Source organism: Camarhynchus parvulus, chromosome 3 (assembly GCF_901933205.1).
Source record: "Camarhynchus parvulus chromosome 3, STF_HiC, whole genome shotgun sequence".
Lineage (NCBI taxonomy): Eukaryota > Metazoa > Chordata > Aves > Passeriformes > Thraupidae > Camarhynchus > Camarhynchus parvulus.
The window spans coordinates 54026925-54048343 of NC_044573.1; the positions used below are offsets into that span (position 1 = coordinate 54026925).

The 21419-nt window shown below is 40.5% G+C and overlaps 1 protein-coding gene across 2 annotated transcripts in view; it reads left to right on the forward strand.

The window, feature by feature from the left end:
• Window positions 1-21419, forward strand: part of IPCEF1 (interaction protein for cytohesin exchange factors 1) — a 76472-nt gene that overhangs the window by 25745 nt on the left and 29308 nt on the right. The window contains exons 2-4 of one of the 2 annotated variants that reach the window (XM_030945800.1): window positions 11385-11435; window positions 17052-17088; window positions 17755-17924. In XM_030945800.1, coding sequence (XP_030801660.1) covers window positions 11412-11435; window positions 17052-17088; window positions 17755-17924 — 231 coding nt within the window. In that variant the 5' untranslated portion in view covers window positions 11385-11411. Of the gene's footprint in view, window positions 1-11384; window positions 11436-17051; window positions 17089-17138; window positions 17283-17754; window positions 17925-21419 lie in introns of those variants that run through there. The other variant, XM_030945802.1, reaches the window with a different exon arrangement.

Sequence of the window (21419 nt, forward strand, 5' to 3'; positions counted from 1 at the left end):
CTCGCCAGGTTGTCATGGGGGGATCTTCGGAGATTCTCAGTCCCTGTTGGATCCTGTGGTAGGAGCAGTAACCAAGGAAAGGGCTGTCACTGCATGACATGCTGAATAGTTTCACTATTTTGTGCACAGAACTCTCTTCAAGGAGTCACTCAACCCCCTGTTAACTCATGAGGGCTGTTTACAGACCAGTGTAGCTGGTACTGGTTTCGTGTCTGGAGAAGGTGTCCTTCCTGATGTGTCACTTAATGCTGATAAAATCATACCGAGTGTTGCACCATCACCAGACAGGGAGATGGGCACAGAGGTAATGTTGCATGTGAAACAATACCTATTACCCCTTTCTGCATCTCAGTTCCTTCTTGCCTGAAGGAGAGCCATGTTTTTTTCTCTTAAGAATTTCTCTGGAAAGCAGTATATGTAGTTACAGACACAGCTCATCAAAGTGTGTGCACTGCGTTTATGCCTTAGCAACATGTCTTTCTAAAAATATTTCTCTTTTGCAGCCTCCTCTACTCTTTAATTGCTCACTTCTCTTTCCTATCATCAAGTTACAGTCTGGCTGTCCTCCAGTGTCTGTTTCTTTTGCTTTTGCTATGGGGCATCTCTGGCATAAATCTTGTGAATAGGCTGTGTCTGTCCTCCTCCAGCTCTATCCCCTGCCTCTGGCTTAGCTGAGTCATACTTTTCCTGTGCTTGTGCTTTCAGTTGTCCCCGTATTCTTCTGTCCTTTCTCTCCAAGCAGCTCTTGTGGGTTGCTTCTAGGGGAGAAGAAAAAAAAATCCACATAATGACATGGCCTTGACTGACCTTCTACTTTAACTGCTTCCTCTGCAGATATGGCTTCCTCATCAGGGCAGAGCTCATCTTCCTTTGACTTCTCTACCTTGCTTTTCTCCAAAACCTCCTCTAGTCTTTCTCTCTTTCTCAGCTAGCATGTTATTATTTCTTCTATTGGCTACAATCAATGAACAAAATCCTGTCCACTCTGCCTTCGTGTTATCCTAGCGATTACCCTCAATTTTATCTGAAAAACTCTTAAAACCTTCCACCTGTGATTCTATCTGCTAATGGTTCTCCATCTGTTTTCTGAAAACATGTGCAAAATGTCTTTCAGAAGGTCCTGATATACCTCAATATGCTGTTTATGATCTAATCTCAACTGTACTCTGATCCATTCCTCTGCATATTTTGCCCAAGTGATTTTATTCACAAATGTCCTCCTGTGAAGGACAGATCTAATCCTAAACACAGAGTTGGTTTTTTGTCTGTTTGGATTTTTTTTCTTTTTTTTTTTTAACAAATGTAGTGTTTGGCCTGTCTCTCTGGTGTGTCATGGCTCAGCCTCTAGTTGAATCCAGCCAGCATGATCAACTTCTACCTTTCCAAAGTCATACTTGCTCGTTGCTGGCAATAATATCACACTGATAATGCTATCATAGTCTAAGGACTTCAGTTCTTTGTTCTCATTTCCAAGCTATTGTTTAAATTTCACTTAAGCTTTCAAATGCCTTCACTCTCCGTACACAGAAATACACTCTTATCCAAGTGTCATTATCTAATGTCACTTTTACTGAAATCTCCTATTATCTGGCCTTGACAAAAGTAATTTCATCACCTCAGTTCAGTTCAGAAACTCATTGCAAGGAGTTTTCCTATTCTGGTTCATTGATGAATCTCCTAATTAATTTATCTATGCTTCTGAGCAGCATTAAACATACTGAGTCTGAACTCTAATTTTGAACTCCTTGAATCCCTGGGATCCCTCTCCTAGTTTTACAAGCATTTGAATGTATATAATCTCATTATTTTTCAAAGCCCTTGCTCTGGTGCTAACACAAACCTTTGACAATGCCTGTCCTCAGGTTTACTGAGACCCAAAATATGATCTTGGTTGTTGTTGTCCTGCTGTCATCTTGGAGTCTGTCTGATTCCTGTCTACATCCTCCTGCTGTATCTTGTCTTGAACCTGCCAAGAGAGCTGTCTTTTCTTCCCTGTTCCTACAGTGCACACGGTCCATTGTCATGGAAGCAAGCATACTGCAATCCCTATTGCTAATGCTTCAGAGAAGTTTCTTCAAAAATATTTTGTGTGGTGATGCTGTGAGTTGCTTGACATATTTCTCTGGTTTTTTTACATTGTGTAGCTGTTTTGTTATCCTTGTTCCTTCTTGCAAGGTCTCAAGAGAGCTCTCATGCTCTTATTCCATTGTGCATCCAAGTCTACCAGGTTCTTCTGGGAGCAGCTTCTGGGTACAAGCACCATCAAAATACCGTACTAGCTGAGTCATATTAATTGTGTTTATTTTCTCTTAATCTAAAGCAAAAACCACTGCTAGGCAATTCAGTTTGCCTTAAGGCTGCTTCGTAGTTAATGTGCCTCAGCTAATACACAGTAATTTGCTTATTGTCTGAGCTTTCTCCAGCTCCCTCTAAGAGAGTCTTTAAATGATTTGTGTGGGTCTTACAAAGTGCAAGGAGAAAGGAGATGACATCAAATCATCAAGTTTTTTCGGAAAGCAACAGTGTGAAGATGTTTGTATTTAGTAAGATGCAGCATTTCCCAAATTGGTTGTTTAACATCTCTACAGATATGGGCGAAATAGGGAATTTTAGGAGGGAAGGGAAGAGAGCTGAAATGGAGAACCAGAAATTATCACTACTTATTTATTTTTTTACTAGGAATTTAGTTCACTGATTTTTTTTTTCCAGCTGTGGTTTTTGTATTGCGTCTCTGCCTGGGGTCTTGCGGGTTTTGCCCAAGTGCTACCAGCACACTTGAAGCAATGCTAAGATGAAGATTGAATCTGTATTCCAAATTGCCATGCAGCACACACCATTGCAGGGGCAAGCGAGGCCCTCCAGCAGTTTTCTGTGTTCTGGATGTGCTGTCTGTACCTGGCATACACTTCCAAATGAAGAACAAATGAAATGCAAAGATGAATTGTGAAGATAAAATCCTAGAAACACAGTGAATCAGAGCAATTTAACTGTGGTCTTGGGTTTCTAACCCACAGAAAAGATTTGGTCTTGTACTGATTAATTGCTGAGTCCATAGGGCTTTTTCCAGTTCCTCCACTTCAGTGATTTCTGATCAGATAGACTTCTAGGTGGTGGTTATCTTCTGGCCTGTTTTTCTCCTGATGGAAACCTTGGTACATCTTCAGAGACAGCTGCTCAGCGTGTGGAGATATGTTGCTCCTAATTTTGGGTCATAATATGACATTATACTATGTCAGATGATATAATATTTGGGTTCTACACTGCTGCCTGTGGATGTGCCAGGACAGTGGGTGCTCAGCTGGAGTCCGCAGCTTTCCTCTGCTGCTGCTTCCTCTTCTTTTGCTTTTAAGGACGTGACAAAGTAGGAACATATTTGTTGCACAAGCAACACATTATGAAATGTGCTGAAAACTTGACTGACATCCAGTTTGAGCAGCTGTTCAGCCTTCTGACCTGACTCTGTGAGTTTCAGCCTTGGCTACCTTGAATTCAACATTTTCAGCATTCTTTCATCCTATCCCTGTGGCCAGATCTTCTTTTCCTGCTAAGAACCGGAGCTTAAATTCTGGAGTGGCAAACATTTAATAAAAAAACAACACAAACATATTGAAAGTGAGTCCTCTGAAGTGGTTTGGAATAGCTTGCATTTTTTTCATCCTCATTAATCTCAATAAATCACAGACTGTTGGTCAAAAGTCTGTCCAATTTATGAGAAGTAGGTTTCTTGTGCCAACCTTCTTATGAATTTGGATGAATTATTACTTATGTACAATAATTATTGTACATAAGTTATAAAATTGAAATTTAAGGACAGTACCTCTCATTCATTACTTTTACTACCATGGGTGTTCTGTTGCCAATGAGAGGAAAAACTGAAGTAAGAAGTTAAAATAATTTATTTAAAGAGGATCACAGAAATAAGAGTAACTATTGAGGCTGCAATTACTGATATGTACAAATAAGTGATAATACTAATTTTATATTGTCTTAATTATTATTTTTTTATGACTGAGAAGTCAAGAATTTATTTTGACTATTTGCCTTTCCTCTATAAAGCTTCAAAATATGTGTATAATAAGAATTATGAAAAAATGGAGGTGCTCTATATTGAAATATACTCTTTTAAATATAAAAAACCATAAAGAGCTGGGAACGTTTTAGAAAAAAAAACAGAGAAGACAGGAAGTATCTCCTTAGAAGAAAAATAAGACGCACAGATTAACTTGGTGTAGACTGTTGTGAGAACAACAATAGGATGCTGGAACATAAGCACAAAAGTTTGGTGAAATACAAATTATGACATAAAATCCTGACATTCTGGGAAAACTTTTAAATTGTTTCTGTGAAAGAAGATGTTCAGTTTTTAGCTCTATGTAAGTGATTTTAACATATGGGTTTCTTCTTTAGAAAAAGGCTTATTGTTTTAATTTCAGATTTCACTACAGTGAGGGCAACACTACAGGAAAGGAGTACAGAAAAGTGTTCATTTCTGTAAGATTCAACAAGCAAGTGTCTGATGTAGCCAGATCTGCATTTGCAGGAGCAGCAAGTAGTTATCTCTAATTATTTATTTCTTTGTGCAGATGTTCTGGCAAAGGCTATGGTGTTTAAGAAACAAGAATCAGTAAATCCTGAATGCCTACAGGCGCTGAAGACTGAAGGAAAGTACAAAAAATACTGCAGTGATCATTTGCATGCAGCCATCATTTGCAATCAGTAATAGGGGTTTTTAAAAGTTTATTGCTGCTCTCAGGGCCAACCAGCTTGTTATGCTACCCACCTTAGACAAGACCCCATTTTCACACTGGTGAAGGTCTGTATTCTAGCAGATGTTACTTACTGTGCTCTTTTTTGCGTGGTGAAGAGGTTTCTTTCTCTTCCTTATGGCAAATGTAAGTCAAAGTAAATATGGCTGGTAGCAACTGAAAATGAGAATTAATCTGTTTAAAAGAAACACAAATCTACTGCTGAAAGAGTCTAGAAGCAGGCAAGCTACTTGATAATTAAACTGGATTTTGGGGAAAAATGTTTCTAAGAGTACCTTCTTATCATATCTTTGAGCTTTAATCCTAGAGATGATTTTTTCTGCTTCTCACTAGTCCATATCTGGTCTAACTCAGACATACTGAGAACAGTATTTGGCTCCCAGTTGCCTGCCCAGATCATTGGCCTGCCTGTCCTAGACCTTGGAGAAATCCTATGCTGTATGTTACTAAATGGATGTTGAATGGAGAAATAGGTTCTGGCTAAATTTCTCTGGAGAAGTTGTGATGTCAGCAGTCCAGGTTTTCCATTCTCTTATTCCTAGGGAAGTGCCTTTCAGCCACAGGAAAAAGGAGGCCACTTGCAAATCTGCATGGCTCAGCAGATGACATTGTGAGCAGAAGCAGTTCCACCCTCCTTTGGTGAAACTTGCCAGGGCAGTTTATCCTTGCTCTGCCTCTCCCCACTGGGATTGCCTTATTGCAGAGGTGATATTTGAGCGCAGCACATGTATTTGCTGTGCTCTGATGTGTGGGAGGAAGATAAACTCTTCATTGCTCCTGATCTCTTAATGAAGAACCAGCCACAACTCTAGAGACTTCAGTTTCCTGAGAACTTTATGAATGTGGAGTGGAATTCTTTGATGGAAGAAGCAACAGATATTTCTTACGTATTTCATCCTCCTCATCATCAACATAATGGTTTTGCTTTGATTTTTAAAATCTATTCTCTTGAGATTTCCCTGGAAGTGTGAATGCTGGCCTTTTGTATAGTGCTGTTGATACAACAAATGTTTTCTTGGCGGAAGAAACAAGACTTACCTCTAAGCTTCAGAGAGTGCAAAGAGTAACAATTTTTGCTGGCCTCTTGCTCTCAAATGCAGGAGTTGAAAGGATGGTCCTGCAATTTTTACCTTCCAATGGATGTATAAACCTCCTGCAATGCCATGACAGCAAAGGTTATTCAGAACTGCCTTCTGGTGAGGATGTCTCAGGTTCTTGTCACTGCAATAATCCAAATTTGCAAGGAGAGCAGCAGTTCTGAACCTCTGTGCTAGGGTGAGTCATGCCCTTGTTCTCTCTTTGTTGTACTGGACCTTGCAGTGTTCCCTCAAAACTGTCTTTGCTGAACAGCTGATCAGAAAAAAATAGAGGAGGGGATTATGGTCCCTCTCTCCTCATCTGTATCTTTTCACAAGGAACTTGCTTTGAGAGAAACACCTTAGATTGTTGTCTCAGGAGGGTCTGTAGGCTTTTTACTTTTTTCCCCTTCCTCCCTTCTGTGTTTCATCTTCTGGACTAGCAAAAATCTGTGCCTCTTTGGAGGAGTGCAGAACATCAGGGAAGTTCTTATTTATCCCTGGAGTGTTTCCTTACCCTTTCAGTGCATTAAGTTTTCATCCAGTTTTGCAGAGAGCTTAACTTTACCTGCTTTCATTGCCTGCCACAGCAAAAACAAAAAGCCAGCTAGAAGGCAGTAGGAATTAAAGCATTTCATTTCTGCAAACTCTTCCTTGGCCTTCAAGCATAGCAGCACTAGGAGTTGAACACTACAAGGAATGTGGGGCAGACACACTTCATGAAGCATGCCATTTTGTTTTCCCATTTTAGTCTGTGAGGCCATAGAGGCAGCTGGAGCTTGTCTTGCTTTTGCTGAACTTCCTCTCTCTTTCCCGGCCCTCTTCTCCTGAAGGCAGAGAGCACTGACTCCTGCAACTGCTTGCTCAGAGCTGTCAGCACATATAACCTGCTGCCCTGGGGCTTCCCAGCTCGGCTGACAGCACCTGGCCATGATCCAAGCAGGGCGATGTCTCCAGACCCTTTCTGTCTCCAACACGGGAGCAGTGAACTTTGTTCCAGTTTTTCCTGGCCTTCTCCCAAACAGAGTCAGAAGTCATCTTTTTGAATTGCTTTCACATGAGGGAATGGAGTAATTCCAAATGCATTTGAAAACAATGTTATAACCAATGGTATTATAAAAAAGAAATATATTAGATACAATTAAGCAGTTTCTTGCTGCTAAGCCTGTGAAAAGAGCCCTTTGGTCTTTTCAAAGTGTAACACTTATTCAAAAGTTTAAAGTCATCCATTGTGGCCAAAGCCGAATGTATACTCTAAAAATTATGTGTTCTGACTATATTTTCATAGACTTGCTCTTTCTGATGCCAATGGTGAATCTGTAGTTTCATCTGCAATTACAAACATGAGGTCATGGGGACCAAAGTAGGGTGGGGCAACCTTATCCAGGATGGAAATGGGTCCATGAATTTTTCTGAAAAATACCTTAGTGTCTATTTGTGGTTGCCCCGAGGCAAAGTACCACCTTAATATCCATCTTCCCTGGTGAGCCTGTATGTGAGAGAAAATCTGCAGGCCAAGAGACTCCTTGTACAAGTTAGACAGTCAACTTAGATAGTTGATTAACCAGTTAAGTACCTGACTAGAGCTGACTAATTAGTGGTTAATGGTAAGGTTCTGTCAGATTAAATTGATCTCCAGTAAGCCTAAGGACATTTAAGCGTTTGCAATCACTGTGATAATTTTCCCCCTGCATTGTTGCAAGAACCCCGTTTAGATGTAAGGTGATAATTTAGGACTATTATGTAAGGCAGTCTCCTTGCCACAGGACAGTGCTTCAAGCGCTGCTGTAAATTGGGGCAATGCAATTCCTAATGTCTGGTGAAATATATGATTAAGTAATCATTGATTTTTGAGGGGGAAACTTCGTGCCACTCTCACTAGTTTCATATCACCTGTCAATTCATTGCCCACTGAAGCACAGATTGTTACAGGCAGCCAGACGAGCAGAAAACAAGCACAGGGGTTAAAGCTGGTGACCAGTGTGAGAAATGTAAACAGAAGGCTCAGAGCTTATTTTCCAGGTTGTCCATAGCCCTGGCTTGGTGCTTGGTAAAACAGAAATTTTTTTGGAGTAGTCTGTGTCAATGCCACCTGAACAGGAGCTTAGCTATGCACATTTTGGGTGCTTCTGTGACACAAATAGTCTGAGTCATGTTGCATATATCAAATATTTTGCTCAGAAGCAGGAAGGCATATGTCCACTCTGAATGTCATCTGAGTGATGCCTGGAAGGCATGTCTGGCAGGCTTATGCCCTGATCATTGCAGATTGACATACTCACTGTAGCTTGTAATTGGCAAGAGACAGCATAAGGCCTTGTGGATTTTGATTTTCCCAAGAGGAATATTACTAATGAATTAAGATTGATTTTTGCAATTAGAGTCATTGGAACCTCAGTGTTCTTTTTTTTTTTTTTTTTCCCCACGCTTTCAAATTAAATTTGATTTTCATAGATATTTCTATATATTTTAGGAGAGATGATGAGTCAAATAGACTACCTATTATTGCAAGATATTTCTGATAAGACACCTGCCACATTTCCATGTTTGTTGCATCAGCTTATTGCTCACATACCTACTTGTCTATTACTATTCTTGAAAAAGCAAAGATGAAGTGAGACTAATAAAACTATGCACACACATACCTAATGTTCAGTTGTTCAATCAAAATTTTAAAAGCCCTCAAGAACTTGATTTGGAGATCTTTTAACTGAAACCACATTTGACATTGTATTCAATTCAGACTGAAATAAAATCAGGTGGTTCAGATAACTCCTAGAAAAGCCAAAGAAATATAGTTATGGTTTACAAACTGATAATATAAATCCATCCCCTTTTGCTTTTATTGAGTACATCCATTGCAGTTTAGCCTCCATAAAATGAGAGACTCAAGTGTGTTTCACTGTTTCTGAAGCCATCTGAAGTGGGAGAGCATTTACTGTATTTAATTTTCTCTCTTTGATTTATTCCACATTTCAATTTTAGCAAATTGAGCATCTATTACAGCAGACTGCAATCCTGTTACAAGTCTTCCATGTGGGTACCTTAATCTGTAGGCTGGAGGGTTTTCCTCTCCTTCTGTTCCTAGAATTTATCTTGTTGCAAGAGGAGAGTTTTAGGAAGAGGGCTAGAATGCCACACACACCTTTCAGGGTAACATCCCTCTTCCAATTCCATTCCAGTCAGGACAAGGATACACACAGGTCTTCAGGCTGTAGCACAGCACTGTGAGCGCTGTGAAATGGGCTGAGTCTTCTCCTGCTGCAGCTACTCCAGCTAGGAGTCAGGACACCTTCCTGATGATACCAACTGAAGGCTTGTCTCTTACTAACTTCTCACTGACTTGCAAAGTTCCTGAGCTCAGGTGTAGCTTTTGTGGCCCCAGAAGTCTTTCTGTTGGCCAAGTTGCCAGCCCTGAGCACACCCTTGGGCTGCCATGGTGTGACCACTACCAGCGCACAGAGGGAGAAGTGAGGGGACTGCCCATCATGAGATCCCAGCTGCAGCCTGTGTGAGGGGTTTACTGGGGGGCAGGGAGCAGTGATTCCCAGAGACAGCCCCTGCAGAGTCATGCTGGGGCATCCAGTAAGCTGAATTGGCTCTATTTGGGTGGCCATATTTATCCAGCTCCTTCTCCTGATTCACCTGACTGTTTAGAAAGGATAGTTTTTCCACAGTAAACCTGCACAAAATTGAAAAGAATCACTTCTTTTGCTCTAGTGCAGAGATAAGCAGGTTATGCCCTTCTGCAATGTTTTGAAACAGTTTGAGTACGCTTGAGTGGATATAAAAAATCCTAATGCCTTTTCACAGAGTAACTAATCTCACTCAGGTTGGGCTTTCTTAGGAGAAACAAACTCAGGTTAAGTATCTAAGAGTTATTTCTGCAGTGACGTGAGATTTTTTTAAGTATCTTTCATTACAGGCAGCAATAAATTATATTTAACTAGAATGGGACAGAAGTCAATGCTGCTTTTGAACACTGGGTGCTGGCTCAAAACTGCTTGTCCAGTTTCTGGAAACTAAACAAATGTCTGAGTTAAAGTCACAGAGAAGGGTTAGCTGAAATCCATTTCGATTCCTTTGGCACAAAGCACACAGGAGGAAACATTGCCTTGCCAGTTAACTAATGCTTCTCCCCTTGCTCCTGGTACTGTGTGATTCAAAGCTTTGCAGTTCCTCCCCAAAGCCGAGGCACACATGAAATTAAGGAATGTCAGGAAAAAGGCCACGTCACAATAATTACTGTGATATGGTCTGTTATTCCCTTTCTTGCTTGCTCTGTATTTGAGGCTCAATGTTAATTTACTTGTATAACTCAAGGTGTTTCCTCTGCTTGTTTGTACTAGCTATGATTTCTAAACATCCTTGAAATTATTGGCCATAACATCTCTCCTCATCATGATATTACTTCAACTGGAGCTACTTATAGAAAGTGCTTCTTTCTACTTTTGAACAGAAACGGCTGGCAGCCAGAAAAATATGTATTTGTTTGCCTTTCTATTTTTGGTTTGAAATTGCTGGAAGCCAGTAGGTGGGTTTTTATTTTCTTTTTTAAGGTTTTATTTTCAAACCAAGACAAATATTATGTATGAGGAGTAGCACATATCTTAAATAACTGATTCTAGTAACAGGAAATAATGTTAGAAATTTCTCTGAAGTGTGGCTCTATTTCTGGAAATCCCCTCTTGCTTGCTTCTGCAGAGTTTTGTATCCTCTCCCATTTTCCTCCATGATTCTTTCACATGCAGAGGGGGGAGTTTTATAGGAACTTTGCTGGCACCAAAACATTGGTATGTTTTCATTCATCTTGTACTGCACCAATTCATCATCTGCCCATTCTACCAAGCTGACAAGTGCTTGTGTTAACCGAGTGAAATCTGCCACCTAAATGGATACCTGCTAACCTGGTGTCCTTGGAAAATAGAATCCAGTGTCTGCTGTTGGACTGCACAGATTTTTGTCTCCAGAAAGGAAAATTTCAACCCATTATGAGTACTCCAGTACCCAGTGAGTCTCATCCCATTCGGGAGAGCCAGAAGCTTACTTAATTTTTATTCCCAGGAAATGCTGGGAATTACTTAACCAAAGCAGGAATCTAAATCCTATAGATTTCTTTTAGACTAAAGACCAAAATGAACCAAAAAATGCACTCCCAATTTTATTTATTTATTATCTTTCTTGCATTTTCTCCTAAAACCTCAAAAACCTCCATTCCCACCCAACTCCAACACCTATCACAACCAAGCAAAAAGCAACCCTCTGGCCAAATCCACGAGCTTTGTTCTGTTTATTTCATAAAAATAAGCTTGGATACTTTTGAGTTAATGTTACTTACTGCTTGTTGATTTCTAAATCAGCAAAATCAGTATATATAACATAGGATTGTCTTTCGAAATTTTTTTTAGGGGTTGGGAGAAGTCAGAGGGTAGAGTTAGAAAGACAAAATGTTTGAAAGCATTTTTTTTTACTCTACTGACAAGACATGTTATATGAAAATATAATACAGAGCTTAAGTACACAAAATTTTCTCTTTTAACAGCTTTTCCATTGAGCTTTGAAACCATTCATGGAAGCTGATGGCAATATTCTTGTAAGTATACTTGAAGCTATGACAGAGTTATTGATTATCTGAAGAGGTCATATGTTGGGATTACATCCTTGTAGTCACAAAGACCATGAACAGCATAAAAGATGCCCAACAGCATCAGTATCCAAACAGGATCTTTCTTATGGGCCAGCCCAAGAGGAGAGGTTGCCCCAGTTCTGCTCTAAGGATAAACTGAAATCTGCTGCATGAGCCTGATGCTAGGGGTGCCCTCACTTCCAAATCCTACCCCTCAATGGGTGAGATAACTATAACCTAAGATACATGAGCTCAGCAAAGGATTTTCTTAGCCACACAGTCTAACCCTTGGGAAGCTTAAAGAAAATACAGCTCTGTAGAATATATCTGTTGATCATAGCTGCCTTTGGTGCCTTCTCAGACTCATGCATTGTGAGTCAAACTTCATGAGACATGAAATCTGTTTTTTAGTATTAGCCCAATGCCCCTGCTTTTCCATGTAGACCTTTTTTTTCTTTCCCCCGAAACAGCCTCATATACCTATTTCATCCCATCTTTATTCCTGTGGAGTTTGCAGCCTGCCTCTGACCCAGGACTCCTGGAGCCTTTGATGCAGCTCCCTCTGACTAGGAAGGGTCAAGAGTCCTTTAACTGGTGCTTGAGAGGGATCTGCCCGGAGAGCAGCCAACAGAGCCATCAGGTTGTGCAGCTGGGTATGAAGAAGGAGTGGAATAAGGGGGCCTCCATTCAAACTGTGGGGCTGTAGCAGTCTCAGATGTGGTGGTAACAGGCAGTTTCCCCAGAAGGTGTAGGAACAGCTGTCCCTGCTAGGGCAGAGGCTTCCACACAGAGTGGCTGCAGCTCTCCAAGTCCCAGAGTTCAGTGGGTGTCAGGAACCTCTCCCTGAGGCCCTGCAGGCCACCTTGGAGTGTTGTATTGCACTACAGGAGCTGTGCTGGGAAGTGGAGGAGGTTCCAGAGGAAGCATGCAAACTGTGCAGCAACAGAGAAAGTGGAAGGGAGAGAGATAGGGTCTTCTCTGAGACACAACAGCATGAAGACCACCAGTCCCCACCAGCAATGGAGAAGCAGGCAGTGTCTATGCCCTCTCTCAAAGTAAGAAAAACCTCTGGAGAATTGGAAGGATGGAAGTTGATGATTTCTTGTATCAAGAGGAAGCTCTTGCCTCATCTAAAAACAGGTTGACTGCCTTCATAATTGAAGAGGAGCCAGATGTGTCCCATAGCAAAGGACGTGTTTCACTTGGCTGTAAACCATGCAGGTCTGCCAGGAAGAAAAGGTGAGACCCTGCAGTGTGGGACTCCCTGCTGCAAGGGACAAAGGACCCACCTGTAGGCCTGACCAGCCATCCGGAGATGTTTGCTGCCTGGGAGAGACCAGGATCCAGGGTGTTGTCCAGAGACTGCCAAAGCCTGTGCAGCCCTCTGACTTCTATCCCCTGTTGTTATTCCATTTGAGCACAAAATATACTGCTAGGGGAAACCAATACCTGCAGGGGGCCATAGAGCTGGAAAGTAGCTTTGCAGGGAATAGCTTGGGAATCTTGATGGACATTATGAACCAACAATGTGCCCATGCTGCAAAGAAGGTAGATGGTGTCTTTGGCTACCTCAGACAAAGTACTGCCAGCAGGTCAAGGGAGGTCATAATTTGTTCAGTGCTGCTGAAGCCACCACAGGAATGACTTCTCAATATAAGAGGCCCAATGAAGGGCCAGAAGAATACTTAAGGGACTGTAGCATCAAAGATATGAGGAAAGACTAAGCGAACTGAGTCTATTTAGTTTGGAAAACAGGCTCAGGGGGGGCTCTTACCCGTGTGCATAAATACCTGAAGGGAGGATCCAAAGACGAGGATATGGTTTAATGGCCAGCATGGTGGTGGTGCTAAGTTGATGGTTGGACTCGATGATTGTAAAGGTCTTTTCCAACCTTAATGATTCTATGATTCTTTTCAGCGGTGCCCAGTGACACCACTGAAGGTGGTGCACACAAGAAGTGATGCACATGAACCAAAACACAGGAGGTTCCCTCTGAACATCAGGAAACCTTTTTTACTGTGAGGATGACTGGGCACTGTCACTGGCTGCCCAGAGAGACTGGGGTGTCTCCATGCTCAGTGAAATGCAAAAGCCATCTAGAAACAGTCCTGGAAAACCAGTTGCAGGTGGAGAGTGGACTTAGATGACCTCCTGAAGTTCCTTCAGTCTTAATCATACTGTGATTCTGTGGAAAAAAAAAAGGACACCTGGACTGACAGAAGCCTCTGCTGAAGTTGTCACTTCTCTCACATGTTTTTGCTCATCACTGGAGCCTGCCTGGCACAGAAGTGGAAATGAACTATGCACAGTTGTACAGGTTCCTTTGCAACTCACCCATGGTGTGTTTGCCAAGTGCAGGAGTAATAGATAGCAAGTTTGAAGTCTGTGTAGTTCTGCAGAATCACTAGCCCATCCTGTTCAGTCCTTACCAAACCAGAGACTTCCAAAATAATTAAAACCTACTCTCTATTACCAGTCTTGCACAAAAGTGTATGTTTTGCAGTTATCCCAGAGCTTTCTGAGAACTACTGCTCTCAGATTTCCCTTGGCAAGAAGAAATAGAAATACATCTGATGTTCTTAGCTTTTCAGTTGGACCTGTGATAATGAAATAAATCACTTCCCATTAGGAAATTTAAAATTATAGAAAAATATCCAGCATTGTTAAAAGCAAAATCATGACTTTTGGTTTAGTTTCAGATTATTCAGTGGCTATGTTTGCTAGTTACAGAATATTCACATCTGAAACTCCCCTTATACCCCTTGTTTTATTGGCAACAACTCTGCCTTCCACAGTTTTCTCTTTACTCTGTGCTGGTAAGAATCTCTAGAAGAGTGAAACTTAAAAGTATCTTTTAATCAATGTTCACTCAGGTCCACTGATATAAAAGATTATTGACTTTTTTATAAAAGAGTTTTCAGTGAAGGAAACTTTAATTCACTTCTTGAAAAAAGTTTTGCCACTGGAGACTTGCTAATGTGTATTCCCATGGAAAATTGAATCCAAACTGTGCTGGTGAGACATTTTATGAATTTTGTGGTAGATTCATTTGAATATAAGTTTTCTGTTGGTTTGAGATGAAAGCAGTTTTACTGAAAACTGTTTGTTTATTTCATAAAGTACCTATTTGACTCCAAACACTATGCTTTGGAGAAAGAGGTTGTTTTTATTTGTTTATAGATCAACAAAATTTGAGAAGGCAATTTTGTGAATCATGCTGCATTTTATTGCTGCATTTGGGGATAAGAGCTTTCTCTTTTGTGGAGCAGAACACATATTTTTTAATAGGATGAAGCTGAGTTTCTGAACAGCACTGAAACGCAATCAGAAATTGCAGAATTCCAGGCTTAGTGCTAATTTGTTGAAAATTTGCCTCAATTTTCAGGGATACTTGGAAAGATAATGAGAAATGTATCTTAATTTAAAAAAAATCATTCATCAGTTATTTTGTTAGAGATTTACCACTGATTTTATCCAGGCAAACTAAATACAGTTCTGGCTGTAGAGAAACTGCTCTCCCTTCCACCATTAATTACCCAACTCCTCCCACAATATATGAAGAAAAGGGGGTTGGTTCATCACCCCTAACAACTTGCAGCAGGATACCATCATTGCAGCAGAATAATACACATAAATTTGTAAATTATTTTAGCTAGCCCAAGCTCTTACTAGGTGATCAGTTTTTGCCTCAGTCTGATATAAAGTGGGCCCAACAGATGTCTTACATAACATGGGTACTAACTCTTTCCTGACACATGAGCAAGAGACCAAGCTAGTTTTTTTTTTAGATCATCAACAAGGTTGGTGGAAAGATTACTTCCTCCTCAGTTGTGTAGAGAGAGCCACATCCTGTCTCAGTATTGCTCTTTTTTTTAATGATTTTATATTTGTTAGAGATTAAACGACCCCAATATAGTGCCATGGCAAAGATATGATGTTGCTTTACTACATAGTTTTTGGGCCAGCAGACCTGATTCATACTTGTTTTCCTTAATATCATTTGGATAGCCCTGAAGGAAAGCAATTAGTTTGTGTGACCCATTGATTCCCTGAGGCCATACATTATTTCCACGTGTCCTAAATAGGGCGTAAGTTTCTTTGGAATGAAGACATGAAAAGGATGGGGAAAGAGCAGAGTCTCTAGTAGAAGTGATGTGTTTTCTTATTGCTTTTCTTTGTGTGTTGTCATGGAGAATAGTCTGAGAGAGAGAGGCAGTGATAGAATAAAAAAAAAACAATAAGGGAAAAAAGAAAAAAGAATACTCAGTGATTAGGCAGGAGTCTGGGATTATCATGCCTGCTAAAGCCTCCCACAAGAGTGTTGTTCAGGTCATGTCAAACAGGCACTGGGTAAGCACAGGAGTGCGAGACACGGCTCTGTGCTCTGTGCTACACGCTGCAGAGATCCCCGCTTCAGAAAGTTGTAGCTCTTGTAAATACTGGTGACAGTGGGCTCTTCTATCAACTTGCAGGTGGTCTAGCTTTACTCACCTTTAACGTGCCTGTGAGAAGAGCCATCAAATTTTTCAAGAGGGATATGAAATGGGGTTTTGTTTTGCTGAGAAGCTGTCTGGTGAGGCGGAGGGGCTACATTAGGGATGTTCATAGCGTAGCTCTGCAGCGGATCAGGTAGCTAGCGGCTTTGCATAGCAACATTGTGGCCAGCATATTAAATCATACCTCACTTTATGCTGCATTTGTCATCTGGGGGCTTCAAACCCTTCCTAAAAATAGAAAAAAGTGAATGCTTTAGTTCCCACACTAGAGAGGGAAAAGGTTGAGGCAAAGAGAAGTCAAGTACTTTGTCCGCAATCACACAACCAGCCAGTCTGTCCGGGGAAAATTTACTCTAAAAGCCATAGCTTCCATTTTCAATTACCACCTTTTTTGTTCTGTGGTCTTCTCTTTTAGTTTCATTTTCTATGCGTTTATGCAGGATTAAAATATGTAGACTGCAAATGCATAAGTAAATTCAATTGTGTTATTTTTGCAATGACTAAAATTTCCATATATTTCATGTTATTTTTTTTCTTAAGAAATATTATGAAACTATTTAATAGGGAAAAAAGTATATGTTCTGCATTAAATAAAAAAAGGCAAAGGTGAAGATAATTTTTTCTCTTTTTCAGGATTTCTTAGAATGAGCTAAATGACTATCAGTCATCTGGCATGTATTTTAATTTCCCCATGTTTGTAAATCCTCCTTATGGAGCCTAATGAAGCATTAAAATGCTGGAGTTTTAACTTCTATTTTTTAACTACAAACCACAGAATACAATTTGGGCAAACACAGCAAAGTAGAAGCTGTCTGTGGATGTGAAACAGGAAGCAGGAGTAGATAGACACGTGTAATAGGGTTGTGTTTGCTCTTGCTCAACTAGATATACATCAATTTTAATTAACACGTTTTTTGCTTCAGCTGCTAATGTCCCTTCAGCAGCGAGTGGGTTATGTGTTTCCATCCTGCATATACCACCAGCATCACCACCACGTCCTTCTCTAGCTTCCCCCTCCCCTTTCTACACAAATGTTGCAACACAATCTGAAATTTCCTCTTTTCTTTCCTTCCTGCATTTCTTACAGGTTCCTTTGCGTCAGAAGGCAAAAAAGAAAAGTCAAGGTAATGAGAGATTGTTTTTTCTTTTCTCTCCTGGATTCCTCTTTTGTTATTTTCTTATTATGTCTTATTCTTGGGAGGGTGAGGATTTTGTACTGCTACTCATCTGGTGAAAAGCTGCTTTTTAACTCCACTGATTCTTACATCGATTCTGAGAAAAATGACAACGGGCTGTTCCTTTGGACTAAATCCTTGTGGTATGTTAATTGAATCAAAGCTGGAAATCAGTGAGGTAGAATCAGCTGCCTGCACAGACATACACACTAGTGGTGTTCATGTATTTGGCATAATAGTTTTCTCTAGCTGACTTAAATAGATGTATCATTTTCAGTGCAGCTGTGTGAGGGAAAATATATGCATGCTTCTCTTAAAAGGATCAAAGGCTGTATTTTTAATTTACAAAAACTCGTGTATGGTTATCTTAGCATTAATTAGTATCTGCATTATCTATAGCTTACTGTTTAATTTCTGAACATCAGCAAGCCTTTCAAATGAATGTATGTTACTGTCACAGCCATTATAAAACTGAATTACATCTAAGTATATTTTAAGACATGCTTGGATGACTTGCTGAGGTTCCTAAGTAAGGATGATATCCTTAATTGGCAGCAACATCTTTCCTGGTAATGCAGTTTTAAACAAGCACAACACTGTATTTTAACGGCACAGGGTTCTTTATAATGAGCCGACGGAGGATATCGTGCAAAGAGCTGGGGCAAGCCGATTGCCAAGGATGGCTCTACAAAAAGAAGGAAAAAGGAGCTTTCATTGGCAACAAATGGAAGAAGTTCTGGTGTGTGCTAAAGGAGTCATCGCTCTATTGGTACAGCAGTCAGCTGGTGAGTACAGTGTACAGGCAGCTCCGGGTGCCAGACAAACAGCATCTGATGGCACTGACAGAGGGGAACCTGGGGTCACAATTTAGGTACACCCTGGAGGAGTACAAATAACTGGGTTTATTTCTCAGCCCTGACACTTCTTGTGATCTGAGAAGTGTCTATATGAATTTGAAGTATGCAGAAAACTGTGTGGTTTCTAGTTCAGCAGATACTTGTGAAATTTTAACTTGCTGTCTGTTTCGCCAAAGAAAGAACTGTTCTTAAAGGGCTCTGGTGGCATTTGAATTTGAGAAATGTTTTCCTGGGTATAGACTATTTGAAAACATTTGTCAAAACTCAAAACAGGAATACTTCTTCGCTTCCTATTAGTTTAATTTTCAGAAATGTCTCTCCTATTTCTCTCTCCATCACCTTCCACACTGAGATTATTCTGTTTGTCTTCTTCTTCTTCTTAGTTTCTTTTTCTTTTTTCTTCTTTCTTCTATTTTTTTCCTATCTAAATTTTTTTGGCCTCCTTTTTTTTTTCCCCCTTTTTTTCAAATAGTAGAGGGCAGCTGGCTTTACTCTGGGCTTGTTTGATTGGGCAGAGAGGGTGTCTTGCCCATTCTAGGAAGATTCAGATACAGTTATTCCCTTCACTTTGCTGTCTGGCACTGCTACCTTTAAAAAGCTCTTATCACATTCAAATGATAGAGTGACAGATCTAAGAATTAGGGTGTGAAGAGAATTAGGGTATGCCAGCAAAAACATAGTTTGAAACTCAGCAGCTTCAGTGTTGAATTGTGGATGGCCATGAGGTTCCTTAAATGCAAAGCAGCTGCTCTGAAAATCAGCATGTCACAGGCACAGCAAAGAATGAAAGATTGAAGGAACCCTTATTAATTATTAGAGCATTTTAAAAAATATCAAAGGCAATCTGGATGATTTACACTTATTTATTTCCAGCGCAGTAATCCCCATCAAAATTTTTCCTAATTGTTTCAGGGAAAAAAATTCAATAGTTTAAGCCCTTAAAAAAATCTTCATACCCTAAACAAAGCTTTACTCATGTAGACTATTTCACATCCTCCCTTCAGTTGTGAGTATAGTGTTAGTGTTTTTTTGTGGGGTGTTTTTTTGCTTGTATGTGTGTATGAGAGAGAGATTTTTTTTGTTTGCTTTTTAAAAATCCAAATAAAAACTTTGACTGGTACTTCAAGATGATATTAACTATTTCTTCTTGGGGTAAAGGAAAGAAACTCAGCTAGTCTTGGGCTGTTGTTTTTTATGTTGTTGTAGCAGTCTGATTTAGATTCCTTTCAAGACTATGTCAAATACATGCATAATACAAAGAAAATAAATAGAAATATTGGGGAATAAAAGTTTTGAAAAGGCACTTTTTTCCTTATGCTCACAGTATCTCTGCTTGAAAGACATGGCAAGGCAGTAATACCAATAAGCAGCATTAATACCCTGCAAGATCTTATTGGCTTTTATAGATCTGTTTGCAGTTGTACTTCTGGCCAAGCAGTTTTAAGAATGGTGAGCTGGCTGGCTGACATGACTTTTTAGACACAGAAAATATCTGAAAGGAATAATCCTAAGGAGTAATCAAGATGAGAGGAAATAAAAAAGGCAAGACTAGGAAAAATTTCCCTCTGGGAAGAGAAGAGTGGTGGAGGAGAAGTGCAAATTCCTTCACTTCCTTCAGTTGTTCTGGCCTGCTTAAATTCCACTCCTGAGATCCAGAAAAACCATGATCATGCTGGTTCCTATGCTCTTGGACAGCACTTACCCTTTTAGTCCATGCCTACTTCCTGACTGTCACTGACTGCCCCCAAAAGAATAAGGCTGAAAATAAGAGTCAGCCTCATTCCAGTTTATTTCATTTCCTCTGAAGAGCTAATGTGGCTTCAAAATACTGTTTTCTTGTGTCAGCCCTGAGTTCTCACCTATCACAGCTGTGCTTTAAGCATGCTAGCCTGTAGAACCTCTTTGCTTGCAACTTCTGCCAACTCTCACACACTATTTTATGTTAAAAACTCAAGGTTTCTTTGGGCAGCTTAAAGTGCAGCCTCTTTAGGCTAGATTCAATCAGTGTTTGCAGAATGCCAGTAACCATGGGGTTTGGAAAGGAGGAGAAGTGATCTTTGCTAAGGCCTGCTCTCTTAAATTCTTGAGACCAGAGGCATGTATGTGGGATCAATTAAACCCAGGTATTCTCACTTCTAGATTGTTGAAAGAGAAATAGCAGTGACACATTCGCTTGCTTGCTTGACAAGTCTCTGGCATTAGGACTGCCTGCACTTCCACTGTCTTCAGTGAAGTTAATCTTTGGTCCCCAGGGGCTGTACAACATGACAGTCTCAAGTTCTGTTGAAACAGGAGTCCTGCTTCTCACGTGCCTGAGGCTTCCTGTGATGGGCCCTTTTACAGGGGCTGATGCCAAAGGTGGTGATGAAAGAGTGGGGCTGATGTCAAAGGGACTGGGGCACGCTGGTTGCCTGTAGCTCTGCTTGACCAGCTTGGCTCTGGTGAGAAATGAGCTTGGTTTGTTTGTGGCTGTGTGAAAACCAGACACTGGCAACTGTAGCATAGCAACAGGGTACTGGACCTTTTTTCTAATGGAGATGGAGAAAATTGAGAGTGGGTGGAATTTGTATGGGAAAGTGCATTATCCTGGATTTGGGGAGATAACCTCATCTGCATATCATCTTCTTGGTCAAGTTTGTCTTCATGTGCCTCTGAAGCTCTGCATATATCTGTCACTCTGGCTTAATTTTTCTTCAAGCCACTCTGGTTCTGGGTCTCTCATGAGAGGCAGATTTGGATACATTACATAGGACACTTGTTATTACAATTTTCAGCTGATATTTCCTTCAATTTAATGTAAAATATTTTGTGAATGCCACAGCTCAAAAGAGTAAAAAAAATAAATGGGTGACCAATAGCAGATCAGACACCGTAAGAGTCAAGCTTCTTCTTCACTGAAAGAAAGCCAGAGAACACAAGCAAATCTGAATAAATTTTCAATGAGCGAGCTGAGGTCAGGGCTCAGTGGTCTCAGCAGCTTGGGTAGGCTCCCCTGGAACCTCTTCCCACACAACCTTCTTCTTTCTATAAAATGTGAGACAAGTAAACTTCTCTTTGCAGCACGGAAGCACTCCCAGTGTGGGGAGGGGAAGCTGCTTGGACTGGGAGGAAGCACGGAAGGGCTGGTTTTGCAATGAAAACACAGGACATGTCAGAAAATATATCTGGGCAGTCAAAATTTCTGGGTGCATTCAAGAACACCAGACTTCTTGGACAACTGCTCTTCATTAGTGTTAGTTTATTTTTTATTTTTATTTTTTTGTTTTTAGTACTGCTCTCTGTAGGCAGCTGCCTTGAAGACAAGTGTTTAAATAGTACAGTTTGTGATCCTGCCTGACCCTTTAGCTGTTTCAATTCTCATACTGAAACCCCAGAGGGAATTAGTACTCCTGCATATGAAGAGGGGTGGTGGGGGAGGATTGT